This window comes from Anser cygnoides, chromosome 15 (genome assembly GCF_040182565.1).
Source record: "Anser cygnoides isolate HZ-2024a breed goose chromosome 15, Taihu_goose_T2T_genome, whole genome shotgun sequence".
Taxonomy (NCBI): domain Eukaryota; kingdom Metazoa; phylum Chordata; class Aves; order Anseriformes; family Anatidae; genus Anser; species Anser cygnoides.
Window position 1 is genome coordinate 5,387,906 of NC_089887.1, and position 20,314 is coordinate 5,408,219.

General features: G+C 44.4%; 1 protein-coding gene and 1 long non-coding RNA gene across 25 annotated transcripts in view; one reads left to right on the forward strand and one right to left on the reverse strand.

Annotated features, from left to right (window-relative positions):
* MAD1L1 (mitotic arrest deficient 1 like 1) overlaps window positions 1-20,314 on the forward strand; it is a 352,087-nt gene that overhangs the window by 145,607 nt on the left and 186,166 nt on the right. For 22 of the 23 annotated variants that reach the window (XR_010825087.1, XR_007163484.2, XR_007163497.2 and 19 more), the window contains one exon: window positions 161-301. The exons of the other annotated variant lie outside the window; for it this stretch is intronic. Coding sequence is in view for 16 of the 22 variants with exons in the window: in XM_048064431.2 (XP_047920388.2) it covers window positions 161-301 (141 nt within the window). In the remaining 6 variants the exon portion in view is untranslated. The remainder of the gene's footprint in view (window positions 1-160; window positions 302-20,314) is intronic. 23 annotated transcript variants of the gene reach the window in all.
* On the reverse strand, window positions 12,053-15,285 carry LOC125182854 (uncharacterized). 2 transcript variants are annotated; one of them, XR_010825094.1, is made up of 3 exons: window positions 14,812-15,285; window positions 13,145-13,223; window positions 12,053-12,286 (listed from the first exon to the last, which is right to left on the reverse strand). It is a non-coding gene; the product is annotated as an uncharacterized lncRNA (long non-coding RNA). The 2 variants fall into 2 exon arrangements; XR_007163509.2 differs by having other exon boundaries at window positions 12,053-12,346.

Genomic DNA, 20,314 nt, shown 5'->3' on the forward strand with positions numbered 1-20,314 from the left:
TGCCCACATGAAGGCCATGAATTTATGTCCATCAGGGTTCCTCTGCCACATGAAGGAACAATGGGGAAAAATAATGGGTGAACTATTGGTCTGGGAACCCTCCTCTCTGAGTGGGCTCAGGGGCTTTATCCCTGAAGGTGATTTCTGTTCTTCCCGACAGGAGCGTGATGGCATGCGAGCCATCCTGGAGTCGTATGACAGCGAGCTGACCCCTTCGGAGCACTCACCCCAGCTGAACCGGCGCATGCGGGAGGCTGAGGAGATGGTGCAGAAGCTGCATGCTCATAACATGGAGCTGGAGGTAATGAAGAAGCATCCTTCTCTAACCCCTGTGGTGAAATAGCTGAGACCTTTAAGATGGAAGTGATGTGATCTGCTGCCACAGAAGACAGATTTGCAAATTTCAGATTTCAAAGTTCTGGGATCAATAAGACCCACAAGTTGTGTTCTCTGTGATCTGGTCTCAGCGCTGCACTGTAGCACCTGTGTAGCAAGGCTCTTCTAAATGCAATGTAAGCAAGGGTGTGTTTATTAGAGCTTTACTCTTGAGGGCTGAAGAAGTAAAAAGTGTCTGTCTGTTGTTAACTCTTCTTTTCATGGCTTTAGGCCTGAAAACCTCAGTAATATATATAAAATTATATAAAATAACAGTAACTGTATTAACTGTTTTTATGCTAGGGTTTCCTCTAAGAAAAACATTTTTGCCAAAGACAGAAGTATTTCTCAAAGGAACATTTATAGTATTACTACTTCTCTTTATGTAAATTTGTAGTCTGAAACATGACTGGAATGAAGTAAGTGATAACATCCATTTGCCAAATTGTTCCCTACTTCCCTGCTGTATTTTGTCATATTGGAATGGTCACGAGTTGAAATATCTGGAAATATGTCTGTGGTCTTAAATCTTGGCAGTTTTATTGCATAGGTTTTGCAATTACTGTAAGCATGTGAGTTTTCCTTTCTTCATATCTGGTTCCTCCAGCGCGTAGATTTATAGATGCCATAATTCAAATGGAGTAAAACTTGTAGTAATTGATGCTCCTGCGATTCCCATTGAAGCTGTAGATTGGACTGTCCCACTGTGTATAAATCTCCTTGTTGCTTCTGTCATCTTTAAAATGCTCTACTCTTGGTAGGGTGGGGACTTGAGGCAGGCAGTACTGGTTCCAGTGACCTTTAAAGCCTTAGCAAGCAGAGCAGTGTGGCATGAGCCCAGTCTCACATTATAGCTCCACTTCCTCCTGTTTCTGAGAAAAAGAATTCTGTCAAGTTTGGGGCGAGCTGATAGAGAAATTAGGTGGTAACATCCAATGAAATGGGAACTTGCCTGAATTGCTTCATCTCTGAATGTTTCTCCACGTTGTTGTTTGATCACTGTATTTCTTAACACCAGGCAAAGCAGGCTTAGATGGCGCTGACATGAAGTGTTAGGTGGCTAATTCCTCCTGTTTTCTTAGCTGTTCCCAGCAGTGGCTCTGGGTTGATGGAGGGAGGTTTCACTGAATAGGTCAAATGTGCACAATGTCTTTGGGCAACAGCAAATTGCTTTTTCTTCTTCAGGTGAAAGCATGGAGGAGTGTAGGAACCACTTCCTACATGCCTTTAATTATTTATAGGGAACAAATGGTAAGTTTGTCTTCATGGATATGGATTAAGGGCTACACAGAAAATTTCAGAAAAGAGCTGTGTTCTCTGCAGGTTTGGTTTTGTGTAATGTCAACCTTTAAGCCTTTCAAAGACTTTGCTACAAGCAGGATTCAAAGTCCTGATATTCCCCTTGTAAAGTAAAATTTTATGCTTCGCTTGATTGTGTTTGCCTTTCAGTCTGCAATGTTGATGGCTGAACCCAATCTATTTTGATATTTGGGGGAAAGTTTTTTGTTCTAGTAAAAATCTGAAAACTAGAAAGGGAAATTGAGGTACAGGTAAGACTCCTGGTGTCTCATCATTGGGAGCAGCTGCTGTAATCCACTGCCTGTAGATCAAAAAATGGTTGATAGCAGCTATTAATAACTTCTAACATAATGCTCTGCACCTCCCCGCTCTGCTGAAGCTCCGCACAAATTTTAGAAATGTTGACACCTGCGTGACTCATCTCGCAAACAAACAGAGGAGACGGCAGGAATGAGGCACCTTGGAGCCTCGGATGATTTCTGAGGTGTGGGCTGAACCATCTCTGACGTTTACTTCTATGTGTTTAAGTCAGCGTGGCAGAAGTGATGGGGCATACCCAGCACACCTGGTGCGGATGGGCTGGGAGGGCAGCAGGCAGCTGGCTTGCAGGGTAACAGAAGAATGAGAAGAGTCCATCTGCAAGGAGCATGCAGGTGGTGGCAGCAAAGCAACAACGTGCACAACTGCTGTGAGATCCTGCGAAAGGCTGGGGAGGCTGTGAAGAGAGGGCGATGGAGCAGAACCGAAAAGCACAGGCTGACACAATTGCATTTGGCTTGTTGCTTCTGCCTTTCAGCTTTTTTCATAAACCTTAAAAATCACACCCTTTTTCTCCTCACTGACTTGTTTTATCACAGGGTGTTGTTTTTTTCCCCTACTGAAAATTTCTTTTACCAAAATCTCTTCCTGTGTTCCCTAGTAGAGAGCCCTTTGATACTCATAAAGCTATCTGACACATGTTTCTTCTGGCTGCCCTAATCTATTAGCAGCAGCCCCACCTCGGAACAAGCAGTAGAGGGGAAAAAGTGATGTTTTTAACAGGGATTTTTCTTTCCTGTGAAAATGGAGGTTTTTCCATTCATTCGAGCAGCAGCTCTGCGTGAGCCAGGAAGCTCTCGGGTAAAGACAGCGATGGTGATAACCTGGCACCAAAGGGGAGGGAGACACGTGGGGCTAGGAAGATTTGTGCTGAGGCAACAGCTTTTAACTCATTAGGGAGATGAGGTCTCTGATAAGTCTTCTGCTTGATGTATAAAGGGAGGTGGGAAGCCGTTTTAAGGAACACAGGGAACCAGAGAGAAGTGTGTGGGCCCTGAAGGGCGACAGGAGAGGTTTATTAGCGCACGCTGCGAGGATGGAGTTGTGTGGTACTGAGCTGTGTCTGGCTCCCTCTGTGCCCAGCCAGCAGGACCCTGGTGGGGCAGGACGGCTGCTGGGAACGCTGCTGGGTCTGCATCCCAGACCCCGTTGGGAATAAAGGCACCTTTCCAGAAACTCAAATGCAGAACGATGCCTCCATCCCAGATCACTTCAGAGGCGCCGTGTTGCTGCCTAAGAACTCGTCCTGTCAGAGCCTGATGGAGCAGAGAACTGGAGGACAAAGACGGGCTGATAGGGGGGAACTTTAAATCCCCTTCATTGATGGCTGACGAGAAAAGCTGGATCTCTAATGCATGAACATGCAAACACGTAGTGTGTTCTGGGACTGGAAACGATCGCTTTATCCTCCCCAGGACTGCCTGCCCCCGGCACAGCCCCTGTTCCGCAGTGCCCATCTGTCTGCTGAGGTTCAGGAAAGCTCTTTACAGAGCGTTGAATGTAAAGCAGGGGGGGAGATGCAGGAAAGATACTGTCTGAAATGGTGGCTGAAAGAAGCAAGCAGTCTGTGTCAGCCTATTTCAAGCAGTTAATGAAGTGTCACTCACCATCTTTTTAAAAGTGTGTTTTGGAACTGAAAAGGGAATGAGTTTGTCTCTGGCCAGCATGCTATAAATACATAAAATAAACAGAATCGTAGCTGGGTTTTTATCCTGGCATGAATATGCAGTTTGACAGTGGTGATATTAACAGTGTTCTTGCTGATCTTGATTAATTTTTTCTATCATAGCTCCCATTAACTCTAATTTCAAGGTAAATATGACAAAGCAAGAAGCCTCTGTGCATGTGGAAGCTATTGTGAGAAAGCTCTGATGTGGAGATTAGTGTTTGAAAAGTTAAATCCAGCTGCACAAAAGAGAAATCATCATAAATATAACTCCATTAATGGCTATTTTATTACAACACACTTGGCTCCATATGAAACTTTAATGAAGAGAGATTTGCAAGGAAGATTCACGCTGACACCTTCAATGGTCTCTAGCATTTTTTACATTGAGAGATTTACAGTGTGAGCACCATATGTAATCAGTTAATTATGAATCTGACAGTTTCGGCACATGAAATGCCATATGGTCTGTGTTTTTTCACCACGGGCATTACTGGAGACCTCACAACTCCCTGACCAAAAACCATCACCTTACCTGCACCTGGTAAGTGCAGCTCATCTGCTGGTGGTGAAAATTGGGCAGCGCTGTGCCTGGGATGTTAGTCACAAATCTGCTCCATGCAAAGTGAGTTACTTAGCAGTCACCCTGGTGTTTAAAGCTCTAAAAATTTACGTGTGGATGCAATAAAATGTTTATTTGAGCAGTTAACAGTTCCTCCTTGTCTCTCACCTGGCTCCTCCTTCAGTGCTTTTCCACTTCTTTTTTTTTAACCTTTTTTTCCCTCCCTTTGATCCACACTTCACGCTTGTCTTGCTTTTTATCCCTCTGCTGAGTTTCCTCTTCCCCTCAGAGGTAAATTGCATCTTTACATAGCAGAAGGGCTTTCTGTGATGATGGGAACTTTGCAGAGAAATTTCCTTCCATCTGTGCAAAGCGCAGAGGAGTTTGTTTTTGTTTTCAGACTTCTCCTGCCTGCTTTCACTACCTCTCTGCTGCCATCCAACCTTTGTGCACTGTTTCTCTTGGTGACAACTGCGAGAAGGAGTGAGGTTACCCTTCTCACTTTGGATGTCCATAAGGAGCACATCTGAGTCACTGGAGCTTTCCTGCCACTCCAGAATGGCATGTGTTTCACTTGCCCAGACTTCTGCTGTCATTGTAGCCTCGTATCTGCAACTCAAGTGGGAGAAAACAGACTCTCTCTGGAGATGATGCTAATGTGCTCCATGCATCAGCTACCACTGATTGCTGAAGCAGTCACAGGGCCGGACATCATCTTCTGACAAAGCAAACACCTTGTTGAAATAGCATGCTGAACGTGAACGCTTTGGCATCTCTTGGCAGCCGCGAGCCTTCCTGGGAGCCACTGCAGTCTTTTGTTTCTTTTATTTTCTAGGGAAGAGCCAGGTCAGGCTCCGTGTCCTCTGGCAGTCCTGCAAAATGGATTATCTTGGGTTCCCTCTTCTCTCGCACGTTTCATCTTCCTTCAGACCTGAGTGACCTTGTCGAGTCAGGGAGCCATTAGTTTCCTCCCCTCCAGTTTACACCTGCCAGCGGCTGCGTTTGGGGAGAGCACCTTGCAAGTAACCGTCATATAAATGAGGAAGTCGACTCATGAGCGGCTTAATGATTTGTTATAGGTGACAGTCCCTGCTCTGTGGAAGAGGAGCGCCCCTTCAAACTGGTTCATGCTGCAACAGAGCCTGTTTCTATGTGTTGAGACTTTTTTTTTGTCCAAATAGATTTTAAAACTCAATTACTGATTTTTTTGAGCAGCTTCTTCATTTTGGATGTGTCCTGAAAATCAGCAATAGATGAAGAGAAGGCGTGTATGGCATCGCCTGTGCTGCAGACATTCTGCACAAACCAGCGTTGTTTTCACTAACGGTAGATTTTTACAGCTCGTTTGAGTGTGGGTGCTCTGACAGTTTAAGAATGGCTTTAACTCACCAGTTCCTAGGGACCACTGCTAAACAGAAACAAGCCTCCATCATTCTTAAGCAATGAGAACGGTCTGGCACCAACTTGTATTGAGTAAATTAAATCATTAACTAAGGCAGTATCTGTACCTTTAGCCTGTGGTAAGCTGCTATAGAGACAAACCCTCAGAAAAATGACCAGTTGCACCACAACAAGGAGCTGCAGATTGAAATAGGCTATTGAAGCGCATGGGGCAGAAAAGCCTTTTCCAACCCCACTGCCTCCTTGTGCTTCGAATGCAGTAAAAGCAAGAGGTGACATTGTAATTTTCCTCATCTCTTGCTGGAAGTCATGCTCCTAATGTAGTCATGGTCTGTGATGCTCTGCCTCTAGTTCTCTTATTGACCAGATTGTATCTTGACTCTAAACTCAAAAATGTGTGCTCCTGATAAATGTTACCCACCTGTGTTAGCGACGTAGGGAGTTTAGGGCAGACTCCTGCAAACTCCACTCTGAAGCGTTTCGGTTTGTTTAAGCCAATGTAATCAGCACTGGGTTTAAGTGGCAGCGGCTGCAAGCACACCTAGCCTAGGTGAGACCGCGGTGCTACAACCAGCCCTCCGTCTAGGCGTGATGCTCAGAGGACAGAAGTCTGCCCTCGTTCTGTGAGCCCAGTGTCTTTGTCACCACTTGGGGACGTTTGTAGTGTTACCTCTGGAGGGTCTCACTTCAGCCCCACGGAGACTGGTAGATGCCAGCAGCAGAGATCCTGACCCCAAACTGCACTCCCCTCAAAATGCTCTCGGTGTGAACAGATCTTCCTGTAGACTCCCCCGGTGACATTATGAATAACCAAGCCCAAACAAGGCCTGACCTGGGGAATTTGAACTACCTTCCGATGCACCAGGCTATAGGAGGCAAGAGAGGCAGATGAACCGGGTCTAAATTCTTACAAAAGATTTAAAATTGGGTTCTTTTTAATGATGTTTTGGAAAGAGAAGATAACTGACGTGCAGTTATGAGTCACGTTTACCACAATAGAACAGGGGAGAGCATTTCGTGTGGAGTTGAGAGCTTTAAAACGCTTTACACTGGGGAGCCTGCTTGCCTGTGCCTGGAGATACATACAGGCTTTGCAATTAGATGTCCTCAGGTGGAGGAGGCAGCAGGAATACATTTGGTAGCCCCGTCCCCAGCAGATGGCAGCGGACAAAGGCGGCGCACAAAAGAGCAGCTTTATGCACCGTGGTGCATCTTACCCCCCGCTGCCAGCGGGCAGTGCTGGGAGCTGGGGGGGAAGCCGGGATGCAAACAGGGTGCTGATAACAAGTCTCTGCCCCCGCAGGCAGGAGAGAGAGAAAGAAAAAGACAAATTAAGCCTCTTTGGAGAGTGAGGTTAGGAAGCTGTTAGCTTCTTGAAGGGAAGGCTTTGGAAATGTAGAAATACAATTTGTGGGGGGGGGCTCTGGTTGCTGTTGCAAGCCAGGCAGTGCAGATGGGGGGGCTGGGGGTCAGCAGGGAGGCTGCCGGGCACCTTCCTTCAGTGCTCACCCACTTCCCACTGTTGCTTTCTACAATTACAGATTTTTTTTGTTTGTTTTTTTGCAATGTTAGAGAAACATTCAAAAATGAGATTAATTGCATTCTGTGTTTAATTCGGAGATCTAACTCTTTGATCTCTTCCAAGCTGGAAAGCGTGGTGACTTTAAACAGAGCGGGTCTCACCCCTGTGGACAGCCATCACTGGTAGCAGGGTTTGTGTTTGGGGGTGTCCGAGCGATCCTGGACAGGGAACGATCAAAGCCGCCTCAGCAGCTTCTGGGGCACGTGGTGACCCAGCCTGGCCTCTCTGCAGCAGGGGGATGGGACCCCGTGGAGGCAATGCCCCGTCCTATTTCTGAGCTGCTTCTGAGCACGTCCAGCACAACGCCTCAAGCAGGCGGTACGTGTTTGGGCTCAGCCCAAGGAGTATTTTGGTGCCTGGCTCATGAGGGACAGGATAATTGGCCAGTCCTGGCCTATTGGTCTCCAGACCAAGAACCAGGTTTGTCTCTGTTGGGTTTCCCAGGGGTGCTCTGGCCAGAGCATCTCATCTTGTTTGAACTGTGCTGGTAAATCCCTCCTCAGTGTTGGGAAGCTCAGAGCTAAGGCTGGTGTTTAATGTTCTTTGCTTATTAGCACTACTACTCAGGAACATTCTCGCATTGATGAAAGCTTCAGCAGCTTGTGGAAACTAAGCAATTCTGAGAGAAACAAGGAAGTAAGTATCTTGTGAAAAACTAAGAAGTGAAGATTGCACATTCATAAAACGCCACAGAAATTTTAGCTATTCCTTAGTTCTGCCTTGTATTAATGACATTAAAAAGCGCTTGTCGGAGCATCTTAAGAGATGTGCTGAACTTGTTGAGATTGGTTGATTTTTAAACTGATTGGATTTGAATTCTGTGATTTATAGTGCTTCATTTCAGAATAATTACATGATCTCTGCATAATTTAGTATTTAAAGTATGTATTTATGAGTGTTTTCATGTCATCTTTTAATTCACAATGATGGTCTCCTGCAGGAAACAGGGATTAAGGTTTTAATGATAATTTTCTATTTAAAAACACACCATCAGCTTTTATCTATAGCTGGGCTTTTCCACAGATTTCCCTGCAGGGCCAATGTCTGTAATTCTTCGTGCCCTGGAGATGTCAGTCCTCCTTGCATTCCTGGACCGGGGCAAAGGGATGCGGGCAGCTCGGTGCCAGAGGGCTCGGCACTGAGATCTCTGCCTCCCTGTCCCTGGGCATGGAGCTGGGGCTCGGTGCTGTGCTGGGCAGTGTATGTGGAGAGCCAGCAGCCTCGGTATGTGACTCAACGAGCTGCTGCCCGGCTTGTTTTCCAGCTACAGAGCCTTGTTGCAGTCCTGTTACCTCCTAGTCATAACATGTACGCTTTGAGAAAACAACAGCACAAGGTTGTTCCCATGCACTCGTGGATCCGAACGCTCCTGCTCTTTGCGGTTTGCAAGAACTGTAAGATCCTTCTTCATCCACTTCATGCTTTGCTTATTGCGGAGATCAGAACAGCAGTAGCTGCTGTCTTGGTCTTCTTCTTGAAGCCCATTATTTCCAGTTTTGGTCTTGATCACCAGTAGTGGAAGGGGCGTTTCTTCAGGGAGCTAATCAGTCTAAAAGCCTGGGTCAGCACAGCACGTGAGCATGTTGTATGGTGCCTAAATGCCAGAGACGATTGCAATTATTTTATTGCAGAACATACCCAGTTATTCACCTTCAGTGCTTTCTTCTCTGGAGTTACAAGTTGTGGTTGCTCTCATATTCTTCTCCCTGGCTTTTGCTATGGACTGGTTTGTCCATGCACTGCAGCTTTTCCGTCTCCCCAGTCTTATTAATTTCTTATTAAATCAATGAATTAGAGCACAGTACTATCGCAGTCCTAACTTGAACAGCATTTGAAGCAAGGTTGCTGGCGTTCTCTCTTCTTTGTTTTTCTCCCTTCCATTTTTACTTAAATGTGCTTAGCCTACTAATGCTTGGAAAAGACTGGGAAGAGAATAAGTGAAAAAGCCAGCTGATAGGGGGTTTCACCAAGCTGTGAATAAAAACTAAGCTGTAGATATAGATCTCCTCTGTTCAGGGGTGGTCCAAGTAAATTGTAAGGAACAATTCTGTTTTCTCAGAGGCTTTGCAATTTATCTATTTGCTTTAATCAGTGCTAATGTCAAACGTGCTTTGATTCTGCTAAAAGCTTTTCAGCAAAACAAACTGAAAGCCCTAAGTTTTGGAGAAAGTCACAGTCTTCTTGTAATGCAAGTTGTAACGTTTTCCTTTTGAGATTTATGCTGTTTTATAGAACAGGCAGTGCTACTGTGCAATACATGTGTCATGAATCCTACTGTGGTGACAGTAACACAGATAGGAAATACATGGCACATTATTTTGACAGACTGAGGTGATTTATATTTTCAATTTGTTTAAATGGCCATAATGGCTATAGTGAGCTTAGCTTTGACAGATGTACATTCATATTTCAGTTCTATTCAAGACCCCATTAAAAGTCAAACTGATTTCTGTTTTAAAGCATTGATTTTTATCTATTCAATGTTTTCTTGCCTGCTTTCGAAATCTCGGACTTACAAGCACGAAGTCTTGCGACATCAACTTCACTTCCTCTTGGAAAATTGCTAAAACAGCTCATTTTTTCCTTTGGAAACCTGATTTTCTGGGAAGAGTTGCTAAACCTGAATATTTTTAATTTTTATGGGAAGTCCACAAGAATCTTGAAAGATGATGAGTTACACTGTATAAAAACCAAGTGATATATTCAGTAGCTGTGAAAGGGAACAGAGTAATTGTTTTGTAGAGGTTATTTTAAGTAGACTATCTTGCATAAGGAGAGAGATTTTTTGAGGCTTATTTATATAGAGACTGTTACCAGACATTATTTATATATGGGAAGAAGTGATAAATGTCTGTATCAGTATTACCTCATGGGAACATCTCTTGAGAGCCCACAAGCTCTGAATTTTCTTCAAGTCCAGGCTGTGCAGGGCAGAGCTGGGACCAGGCCTCATGGTAGAGACCACAAACCGATGAGCTTTGCCACGCGTGGCTGGAGACCCCAGGGCTCTGACACTGCCGTTTCTGTTAAGTGGGGATGGCTTTGTCTCCTCCATGTGCTCAGAGATCAGAACTCTGGAAAAGGGGGAAGCTGTTACCATTATGTGTGGTTTTTATTTAAAGTAAGTTGCTCAAAGTGGTTGGCGTAGGCTGCCTGGGGGTCTCCGAGCACAGAACCACCAATGCAGATGTATGTAATTCCTGTGCATGTTTACAGCAATATAAGACATGTGATTGGTCTTAAATTCTTCCAGCATACCTGATACCAAGCTTGTTGGAAAGTGTTGGGCTTTATTTATTGGTTATTGTTAGCAAAACAGCACGGTGTAGGTGTATATACGTAGGTGTTCCTGGTGCTAGTTCAGGAAGGCATGTCTAAAGAGGTCCAGATGACCTGCTTTATGCTCTTAAAACAACGTAGCATCCCAAGCTAATTCTACAGTTGTCTTATTGCTTTGTTGTTTATGTACGTTTCCGAAGACAGTAGATGAGACTATCACAGCTATATAGAGAAACGATGTTTATCTTCACGGTGCAGCATGACCTTATCGTTCATAAGTGACATTTTCTCTCCAGATAATGAGCACCTTTTTATTCAGGCCAGACAAAACTCAAATTCCCTGTAGCTGGCTTCTACAGCCCATCAGCGCTTTACAGATTATGTTATTGTAATTGTTGCTGAGACTAGTTTCTTTTGCATTCCGCTTGCTCTTTGGATAAAGCGCTTGTTTCTGAACAGCAGAGGGGAACTGAGAGCCAAGAGGTCACTCTCGAGTCTTCGTGACCATCTGGGAGCTGCTGCGCAGCACAAATGCAGCCATTCCTACAACAAGTGTACATTTTATTTAACCTCTCTTCGACAAAGAATGAATTGAGAGCAGTTTTGGCATCTGTCAGCCTATGACGGACAAACAGGCTGGTGATGCCCTGATGTCAGCCCTCCTGACACGCAGGCAAAGGTGAAACCTCCTAGCTCTTTATCTGCTTGGTTAAGAAGAAAGAAAATTTAAGCGTGAACCAAAGGATAAAACCCCAAACCGTTCCCAGTTCTTATCCGCAAATATTTACAGAAGGGAGCTATCTGCCATGCCCCGTGTTGCCGTACCCTGGTGCTGCTGCTTGATTTAATTCCACCTGCAGCGTTAGCTGTGTGCACTAACCGCATCCCGCGCAATGCCGCTCCGCCTGCGAGCGTGCCCGTGGCTCTGAAGCACGGCTCCCGGCCGCAGAGCACCCAATTCAGTACATCTTGTACCTTTGTGGTGGGAGCTAACAGCTGAGATTATCTTGGCATTTGTTCTGAATTCGTTCCTTGCCTTGCCAAATGGAGATCTTTTATACTTTACAGCACGGCTTTGCTAGACAGACATTCAGGAGCGAGGAAACTCAAGGGTTTCTAATGGGACCATCGGGCTGTTTCACCTTTTGCCTTGTCAGTCTGCATTTGCTGGAGCGAGAAGCGATTGTGAGTTGCTGGATTGCTTTCCTGAAATGAGTTGCTGTTTGGTTCGCTCAGAGAAGATAAACACTCGCATCTCAAAAACACCATCCTGTCTGGCGTCTTTGTTGGCGGTCTCAGCAGAAGGGCCAAGGGCTGAACGGGCCGTGGTTAGGATAAAATTGCAGTGCTCCCTCTGGAGTTAATCCTTTCAGATGAAAATTGAGAAACACTGATGGGGCAACACAAGGAAATACGCACTTCTCTTCCTTTTGCTGTGTCTATTTTATTGGATAAACAAGGGACTTCAGCCCAGATTGGTTAATCCTGCACTTTCCCTTCACAGTAACTGTCACGCGAGTTTTTACAATGTAAATTAAACCAATGGTTGGCAAGCCGAGAATATGCATCACACCTGTGCTATGCAAGGGTGGTTTGTTTAATCTTCTATTCCCATTGTTGCAGGTGATTTTTTTTTGTAAATCTGTACAGAGGTGGCATGGGGCAGGCCTCCGTCCCACGGAGAAGGCTGGGAGCTGTTCCTGGGCTGCTGCTGGCAAGCACCGCGTGCCGGGCAGGATCTGCCCTGGAGGTGCGAGGAAGGACTTCCCGGGAGTCACGAAGGGCTGTGCAGGTAGCCAAACACCTTGGAAAAAGAAACCAGAAGGTCTTCTGCTGCTTGGATTCTGCGAGGGTCCCCTTTGGGCTTTGAAAGAAGGATCACAGGATTAAGAGGTGTAATTAAAAAGGATAATTAAGTTGGCTGCTTTGACGGATGCTGGAAAACTGAAGACTGGGAATGTTGTGGGCATTCGGACTAGATGTGGGGAAAGAGAAAGAGAGTGAGTGGACAGGATGCAACAAGAGCCATGGAATAAAAATTGCAGTTATTTAGAGAAACAGTTACTCAGTCTAATAAAATGGAGTTTATTAGAAATTTTCCCGCAAATGCTTTCCAGAAGCCAGATTCTCTCTGGGAATGACTCACATTCCTCCAGCTTTGTTGTTCAAGTATTTTCACTTCTCTTACGATGTGGATGGTTACTTAACTTTAACAGCTTTGATTCCACTCCTGTTTTGGATGACCCTTACCACGAGCCAGCTGCATGAACACTTCCAGTGCTTTACTTTAATGAGTGCACTTAATGGTGTATGGGTCCCATTATGAAGAAAAGACTGGCAATTAGTCTGAGGTGGCCCACAGAAGCTTGAGTTTTCAGATAAGAATTTAGTGATAACACAAAAGCCTTCTTAGAGTTGAGGGGATCTTCAGGGCATTCTCATTCCTGAGTCACAAGCATATTTTTCCTGCCTACTCATGACTTTTCTACCAGCCTCAGCCCGCCTGCAGAAAGCGGGTCCATCACAGCACCCACCCCGAGCGCTGCTTCTGTAACCGCAGCCGAACGAATTTCTGCACCCAAGCCAGCACCGCAGCTGGCTATCGCATTGTGCGTGCGGTGGATGCTGCCTGGTACCTCTTTCTCTTTCCGTCCCTGCTTACCTTGAGTGTAGCACAGCTCCTAACTGATGCTCTGACATAGTTGTACGCATCGCCTCCCATCCTTCAGCCCTCTGGAAAGCTAGAGTCAGAAATGGATTTGTGCACTTCATGCATTTGAACTTCATCTTGTGCTTATATCCCTCCCTCCCACACCCCATCCTTTTCTGTTTCTTTATCTTTTAACCACATTTGTCCTACCTTGTTAGCCACCCCCTTTCCAACAAATGATTAAGCAATAACAAGGAAAACAACCCCAAAACTTGCTGTTTCCTTCAAATGCTTGCTTTGAATTTGCTGCCTATTTATAGATCATTCATTTAAGCCATGGTGGCAGTCAATTAGAAATGTAGTGAATCCTTCTTTCAAGAGCGTCCAAGAGAGGATCCTTTTAGTTGGTTTGCTTTTTTTTCCAATGATTTTCGCTGAAGCTTTTATACTGTGCTTAAATCCCTTTGGGATTTGTTTACTTTGAATATATTCTTGAATAAAAGTGGAAAGGTTTTGCTCCTATTCAGGGAGGTTTAGGGGAGCATGACCAATGGTGTGCAAGCATGCCTGATTTTATCTGAGGGTGGTAAAAATGTATTTCACACAAATTTTCCTTCTATTTTTCATCTTGGAGGGATTTTTTTTTCACTTTTTCAATGGAAGGACTGTCTCTTGGTAGAAATACTGTTAACCCTCTTTTTTTTTTTTTTCCCTAACAGTCACACGACCTTAGGCAAATTCTGCCACTAAATCCTGTACTGCTTGTAGAACAACAATGATGCAGTACAATATTATAATTGTAAATTGCAATTGCTTCTGTAGCCTTGCAGAGGACGCATGATCCTTGTGCTTTGGTTTGTCCTTTTGTTGAACAGGGTTGGTGCTAATCGTCTTTGGTGTCTTCTGGAGAAGTGTAGTAAGTTTGTACTGGCATATCCCAAACAGCGAGGCAGGAGTTGTGGGTGAGGCATAAGCACATCGCAGGTGAGATGTTGCATGACACCTACGTTAATAAGCTCGGCTGGACTTTCGCTGAGTCCATGAGACATGCTGAGGTACGGACTGTTACTGGGTTTTTTCAAGCGAAGTTTTTTTTGCAAGGAGGCTGGAAACCACTGATTCACGCAGTACCTGGAGATGTAAGCACTAATGTTCTTCTGCAAGGGTAGGGGCTTGTTGTGGGTAGGTATTTGTTGGGAATTGAGAGGTTTTTTAAATGCTGTGTGTTACTGGTAATCACTAAGGTTGTTTTTGCTTTTCTAAAATAAATTTAGAAAGCAAATACTGTTTTCAGTTGAGTCTCTGAAGGGTGCTGGATTTGTCAGAGCCTCTGTAAAGTAGTTTTAGCAGCCAGTACCAGTGCTAGCTTTTAAAACTTTTTTGATTTTTTTTTCTTTTTTTTTTTTTTTAACTCCCCTCAATGCTCTGTATTTTTGTGCCATGGTAGCCTGGCAGGACAACCAGGAGAAGGCAGTTTTTTCTGGGGGCTGATCCAGAGAACAGGTATAAAATTCCAAGAGAAATTCCTGCTTGGCCTCCAAGTGTGAGTATAGCTTCTGCTTTGAAAAGGAGAATCTCTCTAGTAAACTTACCTTGCTGACAGTGCTGTACAGACAACCCATGAAAATCAGCATGCAGGACAAAAGCAGAGAATTATGCTATTCATTTTTTAATCTTACCTCCTGTGATACGACTTGATTCTTACTCTGTGCCCTCCTAGGTCAGTCGCATTTAGAGCAGCCGTCAGAGCAGATCAGCTGTGCTAAGCACACCGTGACATTTGGAAAACCCTGTCTGGAACAGGAATTGAGCAGTGCGCTTCTGCTAATTACAAGTGCTACCTTTAAAGTGTAATGTCTACCTTATTAAGCAAAACCCAGCTACACGCCCGGACTAGAGACTGGAAATACTCTAGCAGCAGAGGAGACAGGTCCTAAACAAACACAGCAAAGGTAATACAAGCATTGCTTCGTCAGAGCAAACATTGCACAACCCTGTCTGGAGGGTGAATGTTGTTTCCTAGCAACTTTCAAGAGTGTTTCAAATTTGTGTGAGACCCTCTGAGATTTAGGCACTTTACCCACGATTCTGCTGGATGCCAAAAATATGCTGGCTGTAATTTCACAAGCCTTTCTTTCAAGGGCAGCGCTGCTTTAAACCTTTTCCTGACCTTCATTTGAGCTAGCACAACCTGTGCAGTAGTACAGAGAACCAGGATGATATCAAACTAAGTTAAAATTAACCCAGAAGAAAAAAAGAAGTTTTTAATGTGCATCTTCGCTTCCTTGGTGGTGGTTGCTGGCTGGGAATCTCACAGTGGTTGTGTTGGGAAGCGTGCTGCGTGTCTGAGGGGTGCTGCTGGGAGCATGTTGCATGGATTAGCAGTGAGAAGTGGTTGGGAACAGGCCCATGGCACATACACATCGTAACAGACATCTTTTTGGGACCTACACTCTGCATTGCCAGCTGCCCAACAGCCTCGGGCATCTTGGAGGAAGGTGCTGCCATTCAGTCCTTAGGGGTGCTGTGGTCAGTACGAGTTGCTCAGTAGCCTTCTTTTAATAGTTAAAAGATTTATCACAGCTAAAGTGGCTGTGATATTAGGAGACTATAAAACAACTGTGCTGCTTTTTAGTTCAGATACTCTGTTTCATCCAGCTACAGACCTTCAGGCTGGGGTCTAATCCATGCACAAAACCCTCTTATAACTCATAAGCGGTTATTAATGTTTCTCTTAAATGATACTGGCCACCCACATGTCTCCAGAAGCATTGCCACCTCCAGGCTATGGTGGTGTAGAGACCTCTCCTTCTTGGCAAGCAAGAGGATTGTCCATACCAAGAGGTACTGAATTGTCAGCCCCCGAAAAGAGAATGCTGCGTTATGTTGATGGACTGACAATATCTCTTTATACATTGAAATTAAAAGTGACACAATCACATAAATCATTGTAACAGTACTGTATGCAAACACAGTGCCTGGATTCAGAGTAGTTAGGAGATGACTGAATTGGGGTGAATACCCTTATTCTTGACTTTGAGAAGTGCACTGACAATGAATCATTCTTGGTGATGAGCTACAGCAGTGCTGACTCATCAGGCTGAAATTAGAAGGGCTTTTTTAGGTGGAGATATGTAATTCCACCATTTTTTTCTGATGAATGGATAAGAGTGAACATTTTTGTTGGCTAATTTACAGACTTCATCAACTAAATGTCATTTCTTTTCCCCTAGCTGTCAAACCTAGCTGGAGGCAACTGACAGAGGGAGGGAGAGCCTAGATCCAGGGAGGTGGCGCTGGAAAAAATGTACCATGTAGGATGACTGGCAGAAGATTTCACAATTTGGTAGAGATGCTGGCAGTCATATTGCTACCACTTCTAGTTTATGAGATTCTCTTTGATTTGGCGTGTGCTAATGTTTGCTTTCATTAGGATAGGGGTTTTGAAGCCTGAAATCATTCTGCTGGTAATTTAAAGAAGGACAAAAAGAAGCTGTCATTGGAACTTTGCCAGAAAATTACAAACAAATACACAAACAACTGTTACCCCTTCCCCAGCCACCTTTGTCATTACAGCCGATAGCAGGGGATTACATCCCCGTTAGCTCCTGTGTTTCCTGCTTGTAGTCTCTAGCACAGCTTCCCAGTTCAGGAAGGGCTGATGCAACCTGAAGAAAACATTGCGCTCGCTGGATCCTGGAATGACTTACACTACCTGTTTTGAAGATCACTGGAACAGTGATGGTGACACTGATTCCCAGAGACCCTACATTCATTTCAGAATGTGGCGCTGGGATCCCCCCATTCCAGCTTTAGAGATTTGATTACAGCCCAGTAAAATTAATTCAGTTCAGGGTTCTCCAAAGGATTTGTATTCCTTTTCATCCCTATAGAATGGCCTGATGCTCACCTAATGCTTTTTTGTTACACTAATATAGGAATAATCTGGTTTACTTCTGGCAAGAGATTTGTGGTCATCCCTGAAGAGAGAGATTTTATGCCAGGTTATCTTTCTACTCTTGGGTTAAAAACGTTGCTAGGGGAGCAGCAAAAGAGAAGGGACTCCCTGCAAAAATTGCGTACTCGGCTGCTTCTCTGAGGTAGGAATATTTGTGAGCCTACAAGGAGAATATTAGTGGCAGAGGCTTCTCTGATGGGTGTTCCAGTGATGCAGAATGATTCCTTTGGAGAGTCCATCAGCATCTGGGAGTCACTGGTGTGCGTCCAGGAGATGCTCTACTGGCTGACTGCAGAGTGCTGGAAGCAGTTGGCTTGGCACAGTTTCATCAGTCAGGCTGCCCTTCGCTGTTGAGGAAGCAGCTGCATGCTCGCATTTTTGTTTGGCAATGTGTTCTCTCCCTAGGGGCTGCAGCACCGTTTGATTAGGATGGAGAAAAGCAGACCTATCGCAAATATGTATTATATTCCAGCAGAGCTTTGTTAATCTTTTGGTCTCTGTGTTCTGCCTTAGGAAGGTGCTGAGTGAAAACGCCAAGGAAAGCCAGGAGGAAAGGAGTTGCTCAGCTGTTGCACATGAGTCTTGCCTCAACCTCTCTTGCAGTTCACAGAGTAAAATCAACAAATGCATGCTGCTGTTTAGAGATGTTTGCAAACCTGATGCTTCTTGACACATGAAAAATCTAGTAACACCTGAGCTCCTTATTTTCCTCCCTACCTGCACCTACCTGCTTTCCTGTGTTTCTGTCTGGCGTAGGATGCTCTGGTCTCCGGGGACTCATCCCTTCCTGAATACAATGTCATTTTGCCATTTCCCCAGCTTGCTTTGGTACTGTGTTCCTTAACCAACGGTGTCTGCCTGGGAGATTATGTGAACAGCATTGATGGAGTGGATTTTGAGAAGTTCAGGATGTTTCTCCGAGTTCTGTATTTTATTGCAGTTGTGAAGGTCACCTTTGCTTTGAGGATCAGGGAGATTTGGGTACCGCCACCTCTGGACGTGGAGGTGCTGAGTTGTGCACTTAATGTGGTGCTTAATCCTTTTACTGCCTGAGTGGTGTGGACCATCCTGTGTGTTCTGTGTCAATGATAGCACCTTGAACTCAGAGATTACCTTCTGGCCAAAGATACTGGATGGTTTTACAGAGTGAATATTATCTTTGCATTAGGGGGGTGAGTGCGAAACGAATTTTGGAGAGTTTAGCAATTTGCCCCAGGCGTCCCAGCAATTGTTAGGCAGAGTGAGAACAAAAGCCAGGTCTCTGCTGCAGAGCTATGCAGCTTACTTTGAGGTAGGTGGAGTGACTTGCCAGGAATAAAAATCTGGGTATTTTTTTGCTTGGTATTGTATCTTGCATCAGTTGTTTCACAGTGGCTTTGTTTGCACCCCTTTCTCATAGCTCAACCAGTGAGAATTTGGTGTGATTTCATTATAATAAACCTCCTGTCGAGAATTCCTGATGTTACTAAGTGACTGTCCCTCTCCAAACAAAACAGAAGAAGAGGTATTGGTCTGTCCTTGGGACTTTAGAGCAAGAGAAAGATTTGGTTATTATCTCTTTGTCCAGTAAATCTTGATAGCGTGTTTGACAGGAGCTCATATCTTGCAGATGTTTTCCCTGTATCTTCAGTAATTATAACTATGACTTCAGCACTTTTTCAATTTGCAGTATCGTTTTTTGTTTAGCACCCTAGAGTCTTTGCTTTATTCATACTTCATTTTGTTCACCAGCTGCGTTTCGTCTCTCACTTGGGGGCGGCATTTCACTGCTGCACATCCAATCCAGTAGGCAACTGGTTCTCAGACAGGCAGCAGCTCTTGCTTTTTTGATGGAAATCACCCTGCGCTGCTCTGCACGGAGCAGTAGCCTTCGGTCCCTGGGTGTTGCAGTTTGCGATCCTATGCCCAGGAGCACAAGTCCTTGGAGATACGGGGACATCTTCTTACTGGCATTCCAATTTCGTGTTTTATGTCCTTGCTTGGGGTGAATTAAGAACAACTAAATCACATCAAAAACCATATAAGCAGTGGCCTGAGACACCTACTTTTTGTTGTGCTCTAAGCCTATCCATATGAGATAAATTATGTCAGTAAGTAACGGTCTCTGTTTTGCCTTTGCAACTTTTCTAAAACTCATTGTCACTTCACTGTATAGTAAATTTATGAAAAGCTTTCAAAAGTCATTGGGGAATTTTCCCCTCCACCTTTGCCCTAGACTGACTGCTGCCACCTACCTCCAGTCCAGCTCCTGTAAAATAACATGGTGGCTGTGAGGCTTCTGGGACAATACCAATGGTTATTTGTAGCTGTTATTTCCCACTTTATATAGGATGTGCATTTGTTTTAAAAACGGGAGAATTTTCTTGAGAACAGCTGAACTGAATCCCTAAAGCAGCAAGGCATTATTTAGCAATGTCTGATACAAAACTGTCCTGCTGATTGTGATCTCAAATGGTGCAATTTTGCGAAAGATCAGTAAGTTCTCCTACAAAGCATCAAAATAGTGGTTTAAATTAGAAATGACCATTTAACCCAGTGTAATTTTGGAGTGCACTTTAGAGCTGCTAAAACAATACTGTACTGCTACCAATCTGCAGTAATGGTGCGCTAATGGGTTGAAGGCGGAAGGTATTGGCTAGCATGATATAAACGACCAGATAGCTTTAAAGTAAAAACAGGCAAATGCACGCCTTAACTGTTGGAAGTTGAATCCCATGGGTAAGATTTCAGATTGAACACTAATGAAAATTTCATTTCAGCTCTCACAATGTTTTAATATGCAGGTTCGCAGTATGCAAATAAACTGAAGTCTGACTGCAAGTGGCTGAGTTACTTCTGTCACAGTCTGCCACCCCCATGAGTAAGCTGTCTGTGGCTTTTTTTTCTGAAATCAAAGTTTTCCTCCTGTTTTCACTACAAGCCAGAATCTTGTAACATATCTATGTGTGTCTCTAGTGAGAGAATTAGTGATTCCAACCATCTCTTCAAAGTGTTTTCATGGCATCCCTCTATTGTTCCATGTAATTTGTAAGTGCAGTGCACAGAGCTATATGTTTTTAAATTTATGATTGAATTCTGAGCATTACGAACAGTGCATTCCTTATCGGAGTCATCCTGGGAGTGCAGCCATGTTTTGGGGTTTCCTTCTGCATTTCAGCTGCAGCTCTGATGTATAGTATTCTACCTGCATCTCCTGAATCTGATGGAAAGAGGTGGTGATGTGC